At 37.8% G+C, this 24638-nt stretch overlaps 1 protein-coding gene, 1 long non-coding RNA gene and 1 pseudogene across 8 annotated transcripts; 1 reads left to right on the top strand and 2 right to left on the bottom strand.

The window, feature by feature from the left end:
- LOC112192206 overlaps positions 1 to 24638 on the bottom strand; it is a 253426-nt pseudogene that overhangs the window by 20537 nt on the left and 208251 nt on the right.
- LOC112192216 lies at positions 4313 to 6834 on the bottom strand. 6 transcript variants are annotated; one of them, XR_002933421.2, is made up of 4 exons: positions 6615 to 6834; positions 6122 to 6158; positions 5560 to 5744; positions 4313 to 4946 (listed from the first exon to the last, which is right to left on the bottom strand). XR_002933421.2 is itself a non-coding variant. In XM_024331869.2 (4 exons), the coding sequence occupies exons 2-4, from the start codon at positions 6128 to 6130 to the stop codon at positions 4640 to 4642; spliced, it is 408 nt and encodes a 135-aa protein (XP_024187637.1). In that variant the 5' UTR covers positions 6131 to 6211; positions 6615 to 6834; the 3' UTR covers positions 4313 to 4639. The 6 variants fall into 6 exon arrangements, 3 of the variants coding, with proteins under 3 accessions (XP_024187637.1, XP_024187638.1, XP_024187636.1); XR_002933423.2 differs by having other exon boundaries at positions 4313 to 4935; XM_024331869.2 differs by having other exon boundaries at positions 4313 to 4853; positions 6122 to 6211.
- LOC112192229 lies at positions 15090 to 17997 on the top strand. Of its 2 annotated transcripts, XR_005808399.1 has the most exons (6): positions 15090 to 15582; positions 15842 to 15887; positions 16300 to 16440; positions 16697 to 17075; positions 17402 to 17496; positions 17605 to 17997. It is a non-coding gene; the product is annotated as an uncharacterized LOC112192229 (long non-coding RNA). The 2 variants fall into 2 exon arrangements; XR_002933433.2 differs by lacking the exon at positions 16697 to 17075.

Below are 24638 nucleotides of genomic sequence, written 5' to 3'. Positions count from 1 at the left end.
ATGTTCGATCCGTGAGGTTTCAGCCGTTCGATAGACTTGTAGTTTTGTTTTATCGATCGTAGAAGTGTTCCAAAGACGTTGGATGGTCTCGGATGACGATCCGACTATTGGATCGTCGTATTATTGTGTTTTGTAAATTGTGTGATTTGTGTTGTATTGAATGTGACCTTGATGTGATTAGGTGATTGATGGAATTGCGTGAGCGGAGTTTGGATGATTTTGTACTTGTCTTGGTATTTGTGTGAAGACGCAGCTGGAGTTAGAGGTGAGTAAATATCACGGTGTTTCGGTTGATAAATTAGTTATGTTTAATTTAATAGATTTAATTGTTAGCATGCAAAATCGTATTTATCGAAACAAATTATTTGTTTTAAAATATATGAACTTGATCGACAACGGTTCATGGGTAAGTTAAAATAATGTTTTGATATAAAATGATTTTTGAGAAGTATAATTTATGAACTATAGTTGATATTAGTGGTCATTCCTGTGTGAATGACTACGTATATATATATTTACGTGGAATATATATATTGGATGGTGTGGCATTGGGTGAAGAAATAATGGTGACTTTATTTGGATTATTATTTTGAGCATTTATTTATGTCGGAAATATATATCTTGGTGGAATTGAGTGTGTAGTTTACTATTGTTGTGCAATGTGATGTTGAGGAAAATATATGGCTTTGGAAATAAAAGATGATTTTGTGATATGAGTGAATTGTGATTTATTCAGAATATCGTTTTGAACTGTTGCTTATTGTGTTGAATGAGTAATCGAGTTCGGTGAAATTTTGAGTCACGTGGCACTTTAAATGTTTTCGGATCTATGGATCCGGGTCACAAGTAGTGACAGAGGCAATCATTATCGTAGGTTTGAATATCAGCCGAGGTGACAGGCTACGATTCAGTTAGAGCTCTAATCTGTCTGCCATTGTATATTCAGGGGAGTAACACGAGGGTTACATGAAGCCTTTGAATATACTTCTTTATTTGTATTTCAGGAGAGTAACATGAGGGTTACATGAAGCCTTTGAATACACGTTTTTAATTGTATTTCAGGGGAGTAACACGAGGGTTACATGAAGCATTTGAATACATGTTTTTAATTGTATTTCAGGGGAGTAACACGAGGGTTACATGAAGCCTTTGTATACACATTTTTAATTGTATTTCAGGGGAGTAACACAGGGGTTACATGAGGCCTTTGAATACATGTTTTCAAAGACAGTTCATGTGGGTTCTTTCTTTTATTGTCCAAGAAGGACTTGATTTTCATATTATGGGTGAGTCGTGTTAATATGATTCATTTGGAGTCGATGGGTGATCATTGACTCTAGTGTGAGTTGTTGACCTGTGTGGTGATCTGTGTGATGAGCTGTGTGGTGGTTGGCGTTATTAATGGATGTTTTTAGTAAATGTTTCTATTTATTTCTATTATTAATTGTTTGTTTTCTTGGTAATCTCCTGAACTAAATTCTATGCAGGGATTACTGTTTATGTATTGATTGTTTTAATGTAATTCCCTGAACTAAATTTTATGCAGGGATTACTATGATTTTTTATTATTTGTTTTAATGTAATCTCCTGAACTAAATTATATGCAGGGATTACTGCCTTTTGAATTGTTTGTTTTTAATGTGATCTCCTGAACTAAGTTTCTAGGCAGGGATTACTGATTTTACTTAATTCAATTGTAAGTGCGGTTGTGGTTTGAGATTTGTAGTGAGTTGTGAAATGAGTCGTGAGGTCGTCGTTTTGACAAATGCTTTATGTTGAGGAGAAGTGAGTGTGATTGTAGTAGATTTGTCGTTGAGATGGAAAATGATTTGAAACATCACTAAGGTGACAACTACTTTTGTTGAGACAAATGAAGGTTGATTTTGTAGTTCGTTGTGTTTTAAAATGTTTAAAACATAATTGAGTTTAATTGTTTAGTTGAAGTACTGTGAAATTGGATGCATGAGTCGAGAGTCAGAGCATGTTGATTTTGATATGAGTTAACTTACGTGAGCATGATATGATATGATATGAACTTGATGTTTGGTTGTGTTTTGTGGAGTTAAATGTTGTTGCTTTAATTTATCTCACGAGTTGAGAAATTATAAGCATGAGTGATGTGAGTCATTTTAATTGAGTTTACTCATACGGGCTTAAAAAGCTTACCGGGTTTGTTTTGTTCAATCCCGGTGCACTATTCTATGGTGTAGGAGTTTTTGTGCAGGTTAGAATATCGATTAGTCGTCGTCGAAGCTGAGGTGTACGTTGGGTAGCGTGGACGTCGAATGGTACTCTTAGTTTTAAGTCTTCCGCTGTGTAGTGAGCTGTGGTGGGTGTGTTTACTTATTGAATTGTCATTCAGTTTGATTTGTACATGAATATTTATATAATTTTTAATCGTAGATTTTTATATGTATATATCTTCTAATGTACTTACCTAGCCAAATAATGTTTTACCTTAGCTATCTTTTTTTTTTATGTTTTACCTTAGCTATCTGATTTGTATATGTTTCCTTCACAAGTCACTAACAAAGTCACTGTTACATCCGTGTAATTGGCTAGGTCACATTGCATTTCACTAATCATGTCATTGTTATACACATTTCACTGACCAAGTTACTTGCCAAGTCATATTGCATATCACTAATCATGTCACTAACCAAGTCATTGTTATACACATATCACTGACCAAGGCATTGGCCAGTGAAGCCATTGGTCAGGCCAGATCCATAGTCAGTGACATCACTGGTCATGTCACTGATCATGTAACTGAAGTCATTGACCAAGTCACTATCAATCACATGTTATATCCATGTCACTGGTCATGTCACCTAAGAATCTAAGATGAAGACCACAGAGCTAAAGCAGACGGTCTTGGTGAACAAGGCGTATGACCTAGAAGTTATTGATGTTAGGTCATTGAAACCATTTGATCTTCACACTATCAGAACCCAGTTAAGAAAATACAATATCTAAAATGGAACAAGAAGAACATGTCAACTCACTAGCCAATCACTGTTATATTCATGTCACTGACCATGTCACATTGCAAGTTCTTGACCATGTCACTGTTCTATAAGTCACTGACACATTTTAGAATTTTCAAGTCATAGTTATATCTAGGTCACTGGCCAGGTAACTGTTAACTTCAAGTCAATGGTCACTGTTATACACATGTCACTGACCTAAGTCACACTGCATGTCGCTTACATATTTTGAAATTTTCAAGTCACTGTTATATCCAGGTCAATGTCTATGTAACTATTAATCTTAAGTAACTAACTAAGCCACTGGCCATGTCACTTACAATGCATATAACTGACCATGTAACTGATCATGTAACTTACAATGTATGTAACTGACCATGTAATTGATCATGTCACTGACATTGTCATTGACATGACCTGTGATTTTAAATCATTGGGCCAACTTCTTGGCAACGTGTGTTAACCTCATGTCACAGATTATGTCACTGATCATGTAACTGACCATATCACTTACAATGTATGTAACTGACCATGTAACTTACAATGCATGTAACTGACCATGTAATTGATCATGTCACTGACATTGTCATTAACATGGCCTGTGACTTCACTGGCCAGATCAGTAGCTGGCCAAGTTACTAGTCATGTAACTTTCAAACTCAATGCTAACCTTCTTATTTTAAAAATAGAACAAAAACATGTCAAGTCACTGGCTAATCATTGTTATATTCATGTCATTGACCATGTTACATTGCATGTCCTTGACCATGTCACTGTTATACAAGTCACTGACATATTTTGGAATTTTCAAGTCATAGTTATATTTAGGTCACTGGCCAGGTAATTGTTAACTTCAAGTCACTGGCTAAGTTATTGTTAACCTCAAGTCACCGACAAAGTCACTGACTATGTCACTAGCCAAGTTGTATGTCACTTACCATGTCATTGTTATACACGTCACTGATCATGTCACTGTCAATCCCTGACCAAGTTACTGGCCAAGTTATTGTTAGTCTCAAGTCATTGACCAAGTCACTGTCAATTCCTAAACAAGTTATTGACCATGTCGCTGGCCAATTGTAAACTCGAGCTTATTGTATCAATTAGTTTTTATATCTTTTTATTGTGTCACTGTTATGTTTAGTTTTCCTTAATGAAACATTATTTTTATAAATCTTTTGCAGCAATTCAAGTTTTAGGCATCTTCTGAATTGATCACGTCACTGTCAATTCCTGACCAAGTCACTGACCATTTCGCTGTCAATTCCTGACCAAATTATTGACTAGTGAGGCTTTCTGATCTTTTGTTAATCTTTGTTGAATGGACAGTGGACAATAGTCTGCAACCCTTTATTCTGATAATTCAAGTTGATTAAGGTACGAAATTACACCACAACGAAGATTAAACAAGAATTACAAGATTAAAGAGCATTAACAATTGCACGGACAGTAATTCTGTCTTCAAAAATGCAAGTATCACCAAGCAAAAAATCCAGGCTGTCTGATAATTTTAAGTGAACTGAAATTTGCTTAACCTTCTTCATGGTTGCAGGCATTGAACCAGTTATGATGTTTATAGAAACCTCGATTCCCAAAGCGCAAATTGAATTCAGCATATACCTTTGAGCTGGGAGGAAGATGTGTGGGACCAGCTAGATGTTGCTACTATTGCTTGTGATCTTGATGGTAAGACAAAGAAAGAACCAAAAAAGAGCACGAGGACAATTAGTGCGCCTATTGCTGAAGAAGACTGTAGACCTGGGTAACCTAGATACCGCTGGTGATGTTGTTGATGGTGAGACAAAGCTACCAAGAAGGAGCACAAGGAGAAGTAGTGCACATGTTGCTACAGAAGACATCGGCCACCTATATGCTCAGACATAAGGTGTGATTTTAGTTTTGCTTTCATCTCAATGTCAAAATTTTTAAGGGGGTCTTGAGTAGTTCCCTGCACTTGAGCTTCAATTGCATAAGAAAATATATGAGCAAAATTTACCAATACATAATATCAAGAATCCAGCACTAACAGCAGTAATCACTAATTCACTACTATCCATATTATAGTTTTTTACAGTCTCAATGATCATCTAAAAAGTAGATAATAACCTTAATTTTTTGAAATGTAAAGTAGTGATCTCTAATACCAAAATACTTCTGAAATGCCAATGAAAGGACAGTAAAAAGATGCAAACACTAGAGTTGTGTTGTTAAGTGGCTTAAAGGAACAACGCATTCGAACAAAATGAAAAGACAAACTAAACCAATGATCAACAAATTACTGTGTATATATTCTACTGACCGCATCAAAACTCATTTGATGTAAAATGATTAGATGCAAGAACAAACCAGAAATTTAAATAATGCTAACACTTAAACTGCATATAATAGTTGCTGATGGTTCCACGAAATGTAACACTAGTAATAGAAAGTTGAATTACAACTGCAAGTCATGCACTCATAATTAAGTAACCGAGGTTCAACAAGTTGAAGTAGAAGCATATTAAGATCAATAACAAAAGGATAAGCATGACCAGTTATCAATGTCAATACGAAGTCATAAGTTAAAACCTACCTTTCAAAGCAAGGATTTGGGAGTTTGGATTCATAAGTGCAGAGTCGGCGTTGATTCAGCACACTCATATCAATAATCACAATACTATTCTGCGACATTGTTTCCTGAACACATGTGTACTTATTGGACTCCATAGTAACATGCGTAAATGTTATGAATTGCGGATTAATCTCAACACTCGGAAGCTGCAATCAGATCAGATCACATGAACTCATCAATCACTTTTTATAACAGTCAAAACCTCCCAGAGTACATCTACTATTCAAAAGCTGGCTACTAAAGCCAGCAATTCCTAGTGAGCTAACTACCAGATTTGAACAGAGACTATAAACTTCACAAACTCATAGATCTATCTGAAGCTTGACGAGAAGTAAAGCAATAAAAAACGAAGTCCAAACTACGAATCAAGCACAATATGACCAAAAATCAACTATCTGAGCTAAGAACACAACTGGAACAACAAATTGAACAAACTGAACCTAATGAAACATTGACCAAAATTGCACATTGAAAAGCATAAATCATTAGAAATAGTTCAAGAAAAGAGTTATTACTATACTACCTTCGCCATAATTAACAGCAGCTCGAAGCGGAGTCTCCTGCTCTTAGGTGAAATTTCAGAATTGAAGTCAGGGTTACAATCAAAGAAAACCTATAAATCAAATTCTTCATGATTTGAGAATCAAGAACCTGAGCTAAACACATCTAAGACAAACAATTAAGCAAAACCAGACAAAAAAAAACTGCAATCCAAAATTTCATTTCACAAACAGAAAAAAAACAAAAACTGAATCAAAGAAAGCAATAGATCTCGAGAGAGGTGGTAGTTGGGATTGGGAACCTTTTCGCTCTTCATTTCTCTCTGTCGCTACTCAAAATTACTCAAATTTTAGTCTCAATTTGAAAAATAGGACAAAATAATAACTAAAATTCTAGTCAATTTCATTCACCTACGTCCAGATATTACATTATCACGTTTCAACTTCACAAGCTTTTCCAGAAACCAAACAGAGATCAAATTAGAGAATTGAGATAGACTAAGAAAGAGACTGAACCTAAAGAACAGCTTCAATGTCGGACTTGACGGTGGAGTAGATCAAGGCGAGCGAAGACATCGTTGCCGGAGACGTTAGAGTCCTTCTTCTTGTCGATATCGTATTGGTCGTACTTGTTGCAGATAGCCTCGACTCTCGTCAGAAGTTCGATGACGCTCACCTTCGTCTTCTACCGCGTTTTGGGATTTCTGATCAAATGGAGAGAAGATTTGAGGCCTAAAATTTTTGAATGTAGAGTTATAAACGTGTATTTGGCTTTAAGGGCAGAATAGACATCAGAAAAATTAAAAATTGACCTTTTTTAACATCATCTAATTATTAATAAGGACTAAATTAATATTAGTAACAATTTATAGTGGACCTTTTTATCAAGTGGGAAACAAGGTGACATTTTTATCATTTCACACTCTAATGTGACATTTTCCATCATTTCCCTATGTTTAAATAAACAAAATAATAGAGAGGCTCATCTTACTCTCTATATTTAGAGCATCTTTAGCAGACTCTTTATCTTGGCTTCTTAGCTGTTTTGGAGATCATATTTAGCTTTATACAAATTTTAATAGCTACAGTACTAGACTCTTAAGTGATTCTGCATTTTAACTTTAAGTTATCTCGCTCTTAAATATAGTGAGCGAGAAGAGGCTTTCTATTGTTTTTATTAATTTGAAAACATTCCTTTTGAGTTGTTATATGTAATTTATAAGATTAAATTCAATTTACCCCCTTGAGGTTTGGGTCAAACATTTTGTCAGTCCGCCATACGATTTCAATTTAATCAAAACCACCCTTATACGCTCAAATTTCATCAACCATGTCCAATTTTAATTGCTTCATCCAAATTGGACGTTAACTACTGACGTGGATATTGAAAGCTAGTCACTCTCCCAAACTTAGGGGCTAAATTACGCTTGTACCCAAAGTCCCACACTATAACAAAACCCTACAACTAAAAATTTATTTTCCTCTTCTTCTTCTTCTGATCCTCCTCTCCCCAACAACCATGTCGATCTCCTGCACCCAAAACCACTGGTCCCCTCACATCTTAGTCTTTCCCTGCCCTAGACAAATTAAGCCACATGCTACCACTCCTTGACCTAACCAACCAACTAGCCTTCTACGCCCCCTCTAGTCCACTCCCCTCCTAACCCTGACCGTCATCCCCGGGTTGGATTTGGATCATACGGCAGCTATTTCAGGATAAACTCGGCAAATCGAGATTATGTTCTCAAATCATAGTTGGATATTTGACCGCCTTGTGCGATCCAAACTGTGTCGTCCGTACTAGCTGTGATCACCGATGGGAGGTTGTTGTAGGCGGGCTATACTTTTGTGACAATCGAGGAACCGATTCCTGAGATTGGAGGTGGCAACATCGCAGACTTAATCTGCGATTCGATGCCATAATAGAAAGCTTCATCGGCTAGTTCTTGCTCGGCGATTCGGCGAACCGTGGAAGGGAGTTTGTCAAAGTGTAGGCTAGAGAATATGACTGAGAAGATCTTCAAGTTAGTAGTATATTGCAACTGTGATTCACACTATCAGTTTTGTCAAAACTTCACGACTAACTGGCTCAAAAGCACGAAATACACCTGAAATCACTCTAGCCCAATCATCCTTAAACCAAAATCTGGAAGATCTCAGCACTTTCCAAACATGATTGGAGAAGTTTCTCAGTGATCTCTTGGCCTAAGTTTCCCTACTGGCTCGCTCTTACTTAAGCACCTTCAACTAGGCGAAGAGGAGCAACGACGCAAGCAACCTATCAGCTGCGTCGGGGTGGTGGCAAAGGTGGAAAGGGAGAACGAACGAGGGTGGAGGCAAGGATTGAAATATCTTTGATATTTCCTATATATCCCCCGATTTATCCTTTTTTAAAGGGGCCGATATATCATTGGGGGAAAATATCTTATCTTCCACCGTTTTTGCGAAATTTCTCTGATATTGTCAAATATCCTTGATATATTAGATATTCAAGATATATTGCGACAAAGTAAAGAAATATCTATAAAATCTGAAGAAAAAACAAAAAATAGAATAAAAAACTCAATTATTCACAGAGAAACATATATTATGGATATGGAGGTTATATGGAGGTGTAAAATCAATGGTTTCTAGGTAGGATACGGCCTAATAAAGAGGCAAATTAACATGTTTAGAAAAAAATACCTCGAAGTGAAACTTCTGAAGGCAGATTATGGGAGAAGCAAAATTCCCTCAAGCTGAATATGGATGAGGAGAAATCCTCTCAAGGTAAACCTAGGTGAGAAGTAATTCCCTAAATGCAAATCTATGTGAGGAGAGATCTCCTCAAGGCCGATATGGATGAGGAGAAATCTTTTCAAAACTAATATGAGTGAGGAATATTCCCTTTGAGGGAAATTCGAGTGAGAAGTGGAATCCAGGTGAGGAGGACAGCTAGTCATGGTGCTCAAGAGAAGATTGTTTATGAGAGGAGGATTAGAGGTGCAACTGATGATTAAAGTATCCCATTTGATGTTTCTTCTGTTGCCTTAAGTTTTAACTCTAGTAGTTTAGGCACAGAGTGCAGTAGGACCTCAAATGAATATCATGAAGGCAACAATCAATTTGGCTATAACACTTATGAATTTAATCAATATGAAGATGTACATGATCAGTCATCCAGTTGGATTTATCCTTATTATCCCCTTATAAGAGAAACAGTAGGCAACTTCAAAGAGATCTCTCTAACTATCATGTTCATCACTATAATTTGTACTATATAGGTCATATGTACGTATTGGTTTGATTACAATGACCAAAGAGCGACTTTTCAACTACGTTGAGTCTCTTTTTGGATGTCGATGAAATTGACATTCATATATACTAGCCCCTTCACATGTGCGAATTGGCTTTTATTTTATTTTTTTAAATAAAAAAAGTCACAACAATTTCTTTCATAATTTTGGGGAAGCTTCTCATTTTTTCATGAGAGGTATTGCAATTTTTTCAAATATAATATACTCTATTGACTATTTTATCCTCATATAGAAATAATTTATGGACTAAATTCAGTTTACGCCCTCCAACTTAGGGGTAAACATCAAGTCAGTCCCTAAATTTTTTTTTTTAATCAAGATCGTCCCTGAAGTTCTGTTTTTCATCATCGGCGTCCAAATCACAAAATTCTCTCCGATCATGACGTCACTTGCTGAGTTGGCCCCAACATGAGGCCCCATTTTTCAGTTTTTGGGCCTCACTTTAGATGAAATGTCGAAATTACCCTCCTCTATCCTATGCTATATTCCTCGTCTCTCTTTCTCGGTTCCTCCTCTTCTTCTTCTTCCTTTTCTTTTTCTTCTCACTTCGCCGTCTCCACCCATTCACGGAGCTCACAGTCCCCGTCGCCATCTCACTTGGCCTCCACCTCTACTACCTCCTCCATCCACAAGCGCAAGCTTGCATCTAAGGACCACGCGCCTCCCTTCCCTCCCTCATCCTTCTCCGCTGCCATGCTCGACGATGCTCTGACCTCCAGCAACTACCTCGAAACCATCTCAGCACATGGCAGCGGCCCCGATTCCGACTCATACAATCCATTCCTAAACTTCAAGTTCGAGTTTGTCTTCAGTGGAGAGGACGTGGAGGAGGTGGGTTCCGGCGAGCTGGGCATGGGCCAGGCCGTGTTCGATGAATAAGATGATGAAGATGAAGGTCTCAGATTCAAGCAGCCCCATTTGGCCTTCCACCGACGGGATACCGGCCTCAAAAACTCCCTCAATCAATTTTCCAAAGTAACCCATTTCTAAAGCTTTGATCTTTCTCTTCTGGGTTTCTTTCATTTTGGCTAAAGTTTCAATCTTTGGTTCTGGGCTTTTATTTTTTGTGTAGGTTTGCTCAGCTATGGAATCTGGGTTCAGATCACTAAGTATCAGAATTCTTATTTGTTTTGTGTTTCTGTTGGTGGAATATAGTTTCTAGGTGGTTTCTTAAGCACGGGTTTGTTTTTCGAAGTTTGTACCTTGAGTCCTTAACTGAATTGAAGGTGAAGTGAAATCTGGTTTTATGGTTTGGCTGGTGGGGGGATGCCTTTGGAGAGTACAGAGAGTGGGTATGGGGAGATTGGGAGATGAAGGAGAGGAGAGAGTGTGTAGTCGGAGACTGGTTTTGATGGTGAAGAGTGGGAAGTGAGGTAGGAGAGGAGGGTTGTGTTGCGCTCATGGTGGCGGTTGAGCGGAGCTGCGAAGGGATTTGTGTAACCCCAAAGGGGGTTGTAGGATGTAGGAGAGGAGGAGGGAGGAGAGATGAGAGAGGAGAGGATCAAAGGAGGGTAATTTCTACATTTCATCTAAAGTGAGGCCTAAAAACTGAAAAGTGAGCCCCATGTCGGGGCCAACTCAGCAAGTGACGTCATATTCGGAGAGAATTTTGTGATTTGAACGCCGATGATGCAAAACAGAACTTCAGGGACGATCTTGATTAAAAAAAAAATTTAGGGACTGACTTGATGTTTACCCCCAAGTTGGAGGGGGTAAACTGAATTTAGTCCATAATTTATTTATTAATATTTATATTATGTGAGGGCATATATAGTACTTCCAAAATTTAACCATTCACTCAAGAATTGGCTTAATTATATAAGATTTATATGTAAATCTAATAAATTGACATCTTAAAAAAAAGATGTATTTTACCGAATATCCCGATATTTCCGTTTTTTAAAGTTAGATATGTAAAAACTAATATTTTAATCCTTAGCTCCGGTCAAATTTCATTATCAAAATTCCTAAAGGTCCTTGAACAAAAGCACCAAAATAACAAAAAATTATCTCACTTACCCCAGCAACAGTTTTTTCTTCCCACCTACACAATTTAACATCAAATGACTATTTTGCCCTAAACACAATTAATAAATTACAGCTTCACCACTCAATATCAATCTCTCTGACTCTCTCATCTGATTTCTTTCTCTCCTCTCTCCCAACTGAACTCCGGCTCTCTCTCCTCCGGCTCCGGCGCTCGACACGGCCCTCTCTCTCTCTCCCCTCCAGCTCCAACGTTCGACCCATGCCATCTCCCTCTCTCCTCTAGCTCCGGCGACGACGCAGCAACTCGGAGATCGGAGGAATATACCGGCTTCGTTTGAGGTTTCATGTGGTGTCGTCTTCGTCCTCTCTCTCCCGTCCTTGTCCACGTCGGTGCCGTCTAGTTGTTTTGTATTATCTGTATTCGCTTGAGTATTAACTCTCAGAATCCTTTCCTCTCAATTGCTTCTGGGTATGAACTTTTAGAGTCTTAAAACTATGAACTTAATTCTTTTTTGGTTGGCTCAGAAAATACATGTATATCCCCAGGAAATCAAGAACGGTGCTTGAAAGTCCTTGTGCTTCAAATTTAATTCACCACTTGAGGTGTTTTGGCTCGGGCCTTTAATTATCTCCTTTGCTTGATATTTTTTGTCTTCCTTTGCTTTTTCTTTTTCTTTAATTATCTATTGTATGATTGAGCTGCAATCAGGTCTCTTGTTTTTTTTTTTTTTTTTCTTTTTACTTTTTGGTAAAATAGGGGGTAGAAGGTGAAGAAGCAAAGAAAAAAAAGTTTCACCGGGGACAATAGACGTTTTGAATTGGTGCAATCTCCTCTTTTTTTTCCTTATTCAAAGTTCTATTTGCCTAATTTTAGGAGGATTAGTAACTATTCTGGCAATTGAAATGTCTATTGGGGAGCAATATATGTTTTGAATTGTTGTAATCACCTCGTTTTTTTTTTCTTTAATCAAAGTTTATTTGTCTAAATTTAGAGAGATTAGTTCCCATTCTGACTATATAAAATTCTATTGGGGGGCAATAGACGTCTATTGGGGGGCAATACATAGCTGATAGTCATCTATTGGGGGGAAATACATGGTTGATAATGGTCTATTGGAGGGCAATAGAAGTCTATTAGGGGGCAATAGACTATTGGGGGCAATAAACCTTTCCGGTGAGGTTTTCAAAAATTCCGGTGGGCGGCTACCGGTGACTGGATTCCGGCGGCCGGTGACCGGAATCCTGTGAAATTTGGCCGGAATCCGGCGACCGGTGACTGGATTCCAGCGACCGACTCCGGTGAAGTGTCCTATAGTTTCTTTTTCTTCCATTTTTTTTTCTCTCTCTCTCTCTAAATAACAAAGGGATTAGGGGTAAAATGATATTAAATTTTTTTTTTTTTTTTTTAAAATCTTAATGGGGTATTAAGGAAGACTCCCTTAGAGTGTATTGGGTAAGAAGGAATTAAAAAAAACTTAATGGGGTTAGTGGGAAAAAAATCCCTAAAAATGGGATAAATGGATAAACATAAATGACACGTTTACTTACTTGGAATGAAAAATAATCATGAATCGGAGACAAGTGGAATGTGAGAAGAAAGGAATCGGTATTGATTCCGGATGAATGATTCCTAAACCCATCTCCCCCCTTAGTAATCAAATTCCTGAGTATTCAGGAATCGATTACTGATAAATAGGTGGGACCTACACCAATTCCGATTCCTTCATATGTTAGTAAACACATGAATTCTTTTACTTGGAATAATTCCGATTCCTTTATGTGTTAGTAAACTGTGGGCACGTTTACTTACTTGGAATAGAATGGAATGTAATGGAATGATTACGGAGTAAAAACACCCATGCGTTTACTAACACATAAAGGAATCGGAATGAATCGGAATGAATCGGAATGATTCCAGGGACAAGAATTGGTGTAGGTCCCACCTATTTATCAGGAATCGATTTCTGTTCCTGAATACTCAGGAATTCGATTACGAAGGGGGGGGGGAGATGGGTTTAGGAATCATTCCTCCGGAATCAATACCGATTCCTTTCTTCTCCCATTCCATTTGTCTCCGATTCATGATTATTTTCCATTCCAAGTAAGTAAACGTGCCATGTTTTTACTCCGTAATCATTTCTTTACATTCCATTCCATTCCCAATAAGTAAACGTGCCCTTTGTAGAAGAAAACAAATCCGCAGAAATGCTCGGGCTTCGTGTCTAGTTAACTATACTAAAGCAGAGTAGGGCTGGGCATGGGACGGGACGGGACGAAATTCTGGTGATCCCGGTCCCGGACCCGGAAATAAAACTCGGGACGGGACGGGACGGTTTGGCACTTTTTGAGAATTGATCCCGACCATCCCGAACCCGAACGGGACCGGGACGGGATAGGGACGGGACCGGGACATCCCGAAAGGAAAAAAAAAAAAAATCTCCTGCACTTTCATCAATTTCCCTGTTTTGGATTTCTACATTTCCATTAAAGCAAGCTACAACTCAAAGAAGACCAAAGTATCAAAGCAAGTTGCAACTAAAGCTAATGCATTTCTACATTTCCATTAAAGCAAGCTGCAACTAAACCTAAACAAGAAGAAAAACATGATATAATAAGCAAACTGCAACTCAAAGAACTGAAAGAAGACCAAATCTGCATAATTTAATAATCCATTACAGTCCACAATTTGACACTTCATTGAAAATGTGCACACAACTAAATGAATTGAACAAAGTTCAAACATCTATCACATTAGATAAAGCCACTCTAAGACCAGAGAAGCCTTCTGAATGAGTGAGAGAGACGGAGAGGAACAGAAGGGGAATCCACCTGTGGACTATAAAAAATTCTCCATTAGATAAAGCCCAGCAATTGCTTTGAAACTACATCACTACGGTTTAGGCACACCACCCATCCATCAGGAATTGATCTCTTGACGAGTTTAGCCCATGATTCATTGGTTTCAGTTATGACCTTGAGAGTTAGATCACTGGTAAATTATCATCCAAAACGGCAAAACAAGAGCAACCCAGAATAATTGAATACCCAGCAGCAAAGCAGCAACTTACCAAGCGTCCAAGCAAGACTTCGACTGAAGGTTGAAGAATCGAACCCAGAAGGCCAGAATATGGAAGAGAGCAAAGGAGGAGAGGCTGGAGTGCAAAGGAGAGGCTGGAGAGCAATCGAACCCAGAAATTCGATCGGTGAACTGAAATTGATGACCAGGAACTTTGGGAAATTGCAATCGATCGGTGCGTCCGCCACCACAGCTTCACTCTCAGACTCTCGGTGTCGGTGATGCTTATGAGCTGAATTGATAGAGGTGAATTGCAGATCACTCGGCCTTGTGCCTTGATGGAGGTGAATTGATCGGTGTCTCACTCGGTTATTGTTGATCGGTGTCTCACTGGCTTGTGGATTGTGAACGAGAGGTCGAGAGGAATGAACGAGAGGTCGAGAGTTATCTGCTAGGTCAAAGTGTCAAACTAAAAAACAAAGAAACAAAATGAGTTTTAATACATCGGGACGGGTCGGGACGTTGAGGGATTCCAGCGACCCAAACCGAAGCCCGTCCCGTTAAAACGGGACGGGACGGGACGGGCCCAAACAGTGAAAAATTAAGTTTTGAAACCGTCCCGTCCCGGCAATTTTCGGGACGGGTCCGGGTCGGGTTCGGTTTTCCGGGTTCAAGTGCCCACCCCTTTAGCAGAGGATGAGAGCATGCAGGTTTTCCAATTTATTGATTTAGAGGAGGGGGAGGCGCTTCAAGAGGACCCAAAACAAAACAGGAGACACCAGAAATAGAAGGAAATTGCAAAATCGCAAAGGCCCTGTTCATAATTGACAACAGTTCTTTCTGTTTCAATTGCTAAATCAAGTTCGATTGATTGCGAAGAGGAAAGACAGCGCGGGCAAGGCGATGCAAAAACCGAAAGCAGTTCTCTTCAGAACCTGACCTTTCAATGCTGAATCTATAGTAAGGTTCCTTCCATTCAGAACCTTACTCTAGATTCAGCATTGAAAGGTCTTTGCTTGATCGCGAAGGACTATGAGAAAGGAAGATATCTTCTAGATGCAAAATATCAATTTCGATGGAAAGGTCTTACTATAGATGAACACTTCTCATAAGAACAGTACCCAAGTTCATAATAACTGTTCATCCATTTGGGTTCTCAAATTAACATCTTCTTCATCATTGGGTACGTGTTTGATGCAAAGTTCATCACTTTCCTTTGTGTTATCATCTGCAAACCATTATCATCAAATTGTTTCATCCACATCTGCTCAATTGGGTTGTGTGAACCTATTTGTTGGTATTGGTAATTTTTTTTTTCCTGGAGTTTTTGTGTTTGCTGTAATTGCATGGTTTTTGGGATCATCTGAATGATGTTTGATTGTATGAACTTCATGTATAAGCTTAAATCATTGGTTTTGATTTTTTTTGGTTTATTTGTTTAGGTGCTAAATATTAATCGGTTTCAGAAGCAACAATGAGAATGACGAGGTAAATTTCGTGTCTTCTTTTGTTGGCTTTTGTTTTGGTGGAGTGTGGGATTTAGTTTGAATGTGATTTCAATTTGGTGTTGGGTTAAATGGGCTTTTGATTTAGATTGGTTTAGTCTCATCAAATACATTCTGAATTTAGTTTAAAGGTTGAGAATTTGAGGTTAAATTATCTGTGGGATTTAGTTCAACAGGCAGTTCATCTTTTTTATTCCATTTTGTCCAACTCTCCAGCAAGCATGAAAAAGTGTCCTGAACTTTACCCAGTTGATGTTTCGATTCTTGGTCTTTGATTGCCTTCAGTGCTGTTGTTTGTCTGCTATTAGCAATAATATTTTTTGCTTATTCATTTAAAAAATTCTATTTTAATACTATGTACCTCATGTTATGATTGAATGGAATCTGATGTACAGGAAACAAAGAGGAAAGAAGCAGCCAACATGGAGGATCACAACTTCACAAGTAATTATGACAAACAACTTTAATTATGACAACAAACTTGGAGAAGGAGGATTTGAAAGTGTCTACTGGGTCAGCTTTGGGATGGATCACAAGTAATTATCAATACTTTTAGTTTCGTTGTTTAATTCCAATCTGAATCCTGCTAGTTACTCAGTTAATTTTAACAGTATATTTGATTGATCATGGAATATTATTCATTACAAACTTACAAAGAACAAAGAACATTCATCAATCAAAATCTACTTATAGAAAAAAGGTTACTATCAGTTGATCATTAATTATCACATTGTGTGCAGCTAATTCTTTGCATTCATAAACTTAAAATGGTTTTCTTTTGTCCAATTGCAGGATATATCTTTAGGAATCTTTGGGAATTACTTGGATGTCTTCTTGTTTATTTCGAAAACGTATTTTAATTGTTATATTCTAGCCTGTAAAAAAAAAAAAAAAAAAAGTCTATGGCTTCTAACTTATGGCATACGACTTTCATTATTGATTCGTATTCCAGCTTTCATTTATAAGGCTGGCAAGAACTCTTGGGTGAAAAGCCTCAGTATCTAACCGTAGCTTACAGCTTATAGTTGTTGAAAAGAAAGTTGGTTTCGGGGTTCATTGATTAGTACCCCTTCGGTGCTGGTAAGGTTGGGAGCATGGTCGTCCATCTCTGCTTGGCCACAAATCTGAGAGAAGGTTGTTGCGATAATGACATCTGGTTTGTCTTTAAAATGTATGAGAATACTGCTCTGATTTTCTGTGGTTGTAAAAACCAATCAATATTTTAAGTGTAATCCAGGTATTAGAATGGAATGAGTAAATTGATCAGAGTAGGCTCAGTTGATGGTAAATTGCCTAGAATTTGGTTAATGCATATTGTTGATTAAGTAAGGTTGTTTTTGGTCATGTTTGATGCACGTTTTAGAGCAGTTAATGTATAAATGTTGCCACTTAACAGCAAATGATGTTTTCATGGTAATTGAGATCACTTTCACTTTACCAAATTTAATTTAAAGTCTTCAACCTTTGTAGTTGACAATATTTTTTTGTTTTTGGCAGAATGAAATGAAGAATTTCACTACATTGATTGTGGATATAACCTGCCATGGGTTTTGCTTATAACTTGCCATGGGTCAAAGGCCACGTTTGAACATGTTAGTTTATCTCAATAGCTGCCTTTACATCAGTATTAACTCATGAAGCTTAAGGATATCATGGGACTCTTACAGTCTCCCACACACATTGTTTGTTCCTTATTCCAGGTACCTCCATTTTCAGTTCGAAAGGAGTTCACACATATATTCTCCTTCAGCATTGTTTTAGTTATCCAACAGGTATCAAGTCTATGCTCATACTTTAGGTTGCCCTTGATTGGTATATTGTTTAGTACAAATACATTTATTTTTTATTATTCTTCATATATTATTTCTCTATCGCCTTCTATTACGACCGGAGTGCTGTTCATTTGGTAATGGGGAATATGTAAAAGCTGGTTTGGCTGAGTTAGAGCATTGGTGCTATGAAGCAACAGATGGTACCTTGAAACTATCTCTAACTTGGCTTATTGTATTGTAAACTCTTATAGAATAAACAAAAATGTAGTATGCAGGTTCAGCTTGGGATGAACTCGAGCATACTAGGCAAGCCATTGGATTCCTGGTATCTTTTAAATTTTATGTTATACCATTTCCACCTAATTCCAGTAACAATGGTGAAAGCAATAAATAGTAAAGTTGTCGTGAAATTTTACATTTTCTTTTCACAAAAAACCCAAAAAGACACTTGATGAAATAAGATATGACCTGCATGTCCCAGTAAGTATTGTGTAAGCAAGGAAGAAGTAAATACATTGCATGTTGCTGCGGGTAATTGTCCATGAATATTTTAGTTGCAACATTGCATGTTGCTTCCCGAGAATAGACTAACTGCATGACGCACGTGTTTTTTCTTTGTTTTATTGCAACATTGCATGTTGCTTCTTGAGATATCGAGGAATTCTTTGGTTATAGTTGAATTCTTCAAAATTGCATGTTTCTTTTCTCTGTCATTTATCAGCCATATAGAGATAGAGCTGAAGTTTCAAACTGAAGCAAATTCAGTATATAGTGTTATTGTGTCTCTCATGTTAATTACTTTAGAAATTCTGTCTTTGAGTTTAGGACTTCCCTGTTATGAACCCTTTTTTTTTTTGGGTCAATTCTGCAGAGTAGTTATTTTATTTTCATATGCTAATCTCCTCTACTCTCTGGTCAGAGTATTGATCTTTACACTATTTTTGGGATTCAAAGAAATTAGAGGCTATTTTGCGGAAGAATCTAAAATTAGAGGCTATTCTGGTTAGAGTATTGATCTTTACACTATCTTATGTTTGAGGGAAGTTTGATGGTAATGGGTTGGATTTGTCTTTCGTTTGTATGTAATCCCATAATCTTATTTTGGTTTGGTGGAGAATCTCTTCTGTTTCACTTTTGGGACCAAAGCAAATTGGATATTTGATTTGTTTTGTGGTTTTACACTACCCTGTTCTAAGTAGCTCTAAATGCCAAGGACTAGAGCCACCCAACTAGCAAATTCTGACTTCATTTTAGCATTTGCTTTTATTTTCTTCTGTTTTCTTATGTACAGTCTCTACTGAATCTTTTGTTTGATTACAAGTTATTGATGAATTGGTTACACTGTTTGATAGGCAAATCTATCTGTAAGCTACTTGGATCGCTTCCTTTCGGCCTTTGAAATACCTTTAAGTGGGGAATAGGGTGACTGACTTAGTACATTGTCTGCTTTATTGCATCAAAGTCCATTGCTGATTGCATTTATTGTTTTCTGCATAAACCAACATGCAGAATGGTAAAGTTTGGACTATGCAATAGTTGGCTGTGGCATGTTTGTCCCTTGCGGCCAAAATGGAGGAGATTAATGTCCCACCCTCCCTTGATTTATAGGTCAGGCTTTGGTCTAATTTTAATTTGTCTTTCTTAAACTTCTGATTGAGTTGTTTCAAGTCCTAAAGATTTGAGCTTTCACACAAGTGGCCGGGTCAAAATATGTATTCGAGGCTAGAACTATTCAAATAATGGAGCTACTGGTTTTGAGCACATTGAGATGGAGAATGCAAGCAGTTGCTCCATTTATCCGAACTATTCTGATTTAGTTGTTGAGACATAAAGAGTTGTTTCCCTACTAGGGAGAACCCTTTCTCAACTGTAAAATGTTGCACTTGTACATTTATCTGCAATTTTGTGTTTATGTAGGTGCAAATCTCTAGGTCTTCTGTTCAACGATTCGTTTTTGGTTGAACAGAGTTATGTTTTTACAAATGAGGGTCATCCTCTTCCGGTTTTAAGTAGACAGGCTCCTAGGAACCTACATCCAAACTAGGTATTGCTTCCACCAAGGTGCATACTCAGTTATTCTTGAAGACAATTGATTTACTTTTACAATATGGCTTTGCATCTGTAAGTTATATTGCAGAATGGTACCAGCTTTTATAATATGTAAAACAAATAATTTGGTTAACATTTCTTATATTGTGGTTCCTACTCAATTGTATATAAAATTCAGGAAAAAAAAAAGCCACAAACTCGCAGTATTGCGTAGGCGGGCTATCTAGCTTAATTATGATTGATAGCTTTTGAACCCTTTAAAATTGACAGATTAATTAATATTTTCCAACATATGACAATGAAAATTCATGCACTTACATTGTTTTTAGGAATTCAATTGTTAACTTTCAGTCAAAATAACGTAAATTCATGCACTTACATTTTTTCTAGGAATTAAATTGTTAACTCAGTCAAAATAACGTAGGGTTGGTATGTCGTCGACGGCTTAATGATGTTTCTTCACTAGTGTAGGATTCTGTGGTGGGTGGTTCTGCCTTGGTTGAGTTTAAGCTCTAGGTTGGGCCATCTTTTGGCCAAACTAAGTTGGCCGGGTAGGGTTTTGTTTTAAGAGCTGGTTTTAATCAGTTTATTTTTAATAAGGCCTCACCTTTACTGGTGAATTTAGTGGGTTTCAGCTCAGCCGTGCACTTTATGTTTTGTTATACCTTGATCTTTGTGAGATTAGTTTAGCCTAGTGACCGGTATGGAAGTATACTAATTGCGGTCTTAGGTGGATGTACTTTTTGATTGGTTGGATTATGTAGTTTCATTTTGATCAAGGTTTTGTTAGTCTAGGCTAGTAGTCATTTTATCAAATGTGCAAGGAAGTTTTGGAATGGGTATTATTTGCTAGGGATTTGATTCTGGTTAGGTCAAAAAGGCAAAAGCATCGTTTATTGTGCTTTGGGAGCGTAGGCTCTGGTGTATGTAATGTCCTAGCAGTGACTTTGTAAAATCGTGTGAATATTAATGAATATTCCTCTAAAAAAAAGAATATAGGAATTAAATTCTTCAAATTCTACGGAATGAACCTCAACTTATATCCAACACCTAGCTATGCATCTGACTTATTAATCCAAACAAAGTCGCACAAAGTTAATATATTACAATAACCATATTACTAGCACAATGATATGCTACACTACACAATATTTATAGTACTAGAACAAATAAATAAATAAAAACATCAGCAACAACAACAACTAGATGTGGTGATAACACTGAAAAGATGCCTGAGTGAGGCTCAGGCATTATAGAGTCCAACTATATTGGAACCAATTCAATGCCTTGCGTTTACGTAGACATGTCTTCTATAATTACCAAATCTCTGCTCCAGTTGAGGGAATATCTTGAAAAGAATACTACGCATAGCTCTGTAATACCATTTCCTCCATCTTTTGCAAAACAAAAGTGACCCGATGGCAATTCCAAACCCACATGTAAATCCAATTTCAAAACAGATAACATCCCAATCAATCTCATCTCCAAAATTCGGATTATTTGAGCTTCCATCTGTAATTGGGGATGGCAATATTGCATCCATTGTCAAAGGAGGTCCCCATAATCCTTTGTTACCTTCGAAAGAGGCATTTGGAAATGTTGAAATTTGAGTGCTGCTTGGGATCTTCCCGACCAGTTCATTATTTGAGAGATCCAAGAACGCAAGGAAAGTGAGATTTGCAAACTGTGGGGGAATTTGGCCGCTCAGGTGGTTCTTTGAGAGATCTAAGGACTCCAGTTGTCGCATCTTGCCAAATGATGATGGTATTTTTCCAGTGAAAGCATTACCTGATAAGTTGAGGACATGTAGTGATTTCAACTCTCCGATTTCCTCAGGTATTGATCCGTTGAATTTGTTGGAGGAGTAGTCAATCAAGGTGAATATAGTTAGAATCTTAACCACATACAACTCTAAACCTTTGATGATAGTCGTAATTGCATCTCTATAATAAACGTCAGCACCTGTTTCTCCATTATACGAATAATAATCTCTATTATACGTATTGTTATATCTATTACTCCTGCCAGGTTGATAAGAAAATCCAAGGTTAGTTAGAGAATCATCTTCATTAGACACCATAGCTTGCCATGTCAGAGACAATCTTCCCGGCATATCACCGTTGAAATTGTTGTGAGCTAAATCTATTATTTGAAGCACAGGCCATGTGTCATTGGTCTGAGGACATCCAATGCTTCCATAAAACTTGTTGGACCGCAAAACAAGGACACGCAAGGTGGATAAGCTCATTAAAAAGCATGGAAAAGTATCAATTATGTTATTGTTTCCAATGTTTAAAACCTCTAACCTTGAGCAGTTGACAAGAGATTTCGGAACTCGGCCTTGTATCTGATTGTTGCTGAGGTCTAGAGTTTGTAGCTCACAACCCTTGAGAAAATTATCAGGAATTGTGCCACTTAGATTGTTTCTTCTCAAATCAATGACCAAATGCGAAAGTGATTGAGTCAAGCATTGGGGAATGTTTCCACTCAAGGAATTATTGGACAGATCAAGAACCTTAACCCTTGCATTACATATTGATTCTGGAATGCCCTCTTGAAAGTTATTGCTTGAAAGAGAAAGGTAAGACCCAGTAAAAATGAAGTCACCAAAGTCAATCGGTATACTAGAGCTGAAATTATTTCTTGAAAAATCTAGATAGCTACTACTTAAGAACAAGGGGAAATATCCCTGAAGCTGGTTTGAATGAAGATCAACCGTTGAAAGAACATAGGTAGAATTAAGTAGAGGAGCTTCTAAACTTTCCAAGGAGTTACAAGAAAGATTTAGATCTTGAAGTTCGAAACTCCAAATCCAATTGGGTATCTGTCCTTGAATCTGGTTGTCTGAGAGGTCCAAGTAGGTTAGATAGGATTGATTTCTCAAGAAGTCTGGGAATGTTGTCAGCTTGTTAGAAGCTAATCCCAAGTGACCAAGCTGAAGGAAGGAATATGAGGAATGGATACCTAGAAGTTTGTTGGAATGAAGGTCCAGAGAAGATAAAGTAGAAGTGGAATTAGGAAGAGGATCTTCTAGAGACACCAAGGAGTTGCTAGAAAGATCAAGGGAATTAAGAGTTTGGAGACTCAAAATCCAATTAGGTATCTCGCCTTGAAGCATGTTGGAATGAAGGTCCAGAGAAGATAAAGTAGAAGTGGAATTAGGAAGAGGAGCTTCTAGAGTCACCAAGGAGTTGCTAGAAAGATCAAGGGAATTAAGAGATTTGAGACTCAAAATCCAATTAGGTATCTCACCTTGAAGCTTGTTGGAATGAAGGTCCAGAGAAGATAAAGTAGAAGTGGAATTAGGAAGAGGAGCTTCTAGAGTCATCAAGGAGTTGACAGAAAGATTAAGGGAATTAAGAGATTTGAGACTCAAAATCCAATTAGGTATCTCGCCTTGAATCTGGTTGTTTGAAAGGTCCAAGTAGCCTAATGTGGACTGATTTCTCAAGAAGTCTGGGAACGCTCTCAACTTGTTAGAAGCCAATACCAAGGTCTCAATCTGAAGGGAGGAGGAATTGGTGCCATTGCAATCAAACAACAAGCTATTGTGGGAAAGATCAACCAATGAAAGCTTTCTGGGCACTTGAGGACCACAAAAAGGGAAGCTACTGAAGTTGTTTGAAGAAAGATAAAGATCTTCAAGACCTTGAAGATTGAAGATAGATGTTGGTATTTGTCCTTCCAAATTGTTGTTTTCCAAATAAAGACTCTCAAGTAAGTGCGAAGAGGTATTGGAAAATTCAGGGACTTGACCCGAGAGTTGATTTTGGGATAATGTTAATGTTTCCAGTTTGGGAAGAGAAACAACAGATGAAGGAATAGTCCCATAGAGTTGATTGTTGCTCAAATCGAGGAGTTCCAGATTAACAAGGGTTTCCCAGTGAATAGAACTAATGGGACTATTAAATCTGTTTCCTGACATGTCCAGGTCAGCCAATTCTGTGAGGTTTTCAATCGACTTGGGAACTGATCCGGTGAACTTGGAATTTGAAATATCTATTCTCGACAGCATCTTAAGATTTCCAATAGAGTTGGGTAGGTCACCTGAAAAACTTGTCCCATCTACAATTAAGGATCGAAGAGACCCATTGTTTGGAAATTCTGGAAAGGAACCATGAAGAACACCATTACCAGAAAGGCCAATGGTTTGTAGGGAAGGTATCTGAAAGATCTCTTGGGGAAATGTTCCGAGCAAGTAGGAATAACTAAGACTCAGGTAAGTCAAGTTTGAAAAACTGGCAAAGACTCTTGGAACCGGAGCATAGAAGGAGTTAAGTGACAAGTCAATATCATACAGAGATTGAAGCTTTGCAAGGGAGTCACATATAGGGCCTGAAAGACCACAACGAGACAAGCTTAACACTCTCAGATTTGGCAGTGAAGATGATATGGCTTCACACCAGTCACTTCCCTGTCCTGATATCTCTACTGAATCAAGATATAACTCTGTAAGCTCTGTGAGGTTCTGAATTAGCATGCTTAAATTCGGGTTCTCAGCAAAAAAGGGGGAGAAAGGGGAGAAATTATCAGAGAGATCAAGAGTTATCAGCCTGGTTAAGTGTGAAATCTCAATGGGAATAACCCCAGGAAAAAAAGCATCACTTAAATTCAGATACCTCAACTCTGTAAGCTTTCCGATTGCAGATGGAATTGAAGAGCTTCTGAAGCTGTTATCGGCCAAATTGAGGCTCTGAAGATGTTGAAGTTGGAAGAGACTGCTTGAATTGTCAATGTTGCATGAGATAGACTCGCTGCTGAGGTCAAGTCCGACAACAAGCCCATTGGTGCTGCAAGTTACACCGAGCCAAGAACAGCAGTCAGTACTCGAATTCCATGTGATAAGCTTGGAGGATTCGGAAGAATCAAATTCAAGACTTTTCTTGAAATGGAGCAATGATTGTTGCTGGGCT

This window comes from Rosa chinensis, chromosome 3 (genome assembly GCF_002994745.2).
Source record: "Rosa chinensis cultivar Old Blush chromosome 3, RchiOBHm-V2, whole genome shotgun sequence".
Classification (NCBI taxonomy): Eukaryota; Viridiplantae; Streptophyta; class Magnoliopsida; order Rosales; family Rosaceae; genus Rosa; species Rosa chinensis.
Note: the sequence above shows the minus strand (reverse complement) of the source record. Positions and strands in the feature narration are given on the sequence as shown.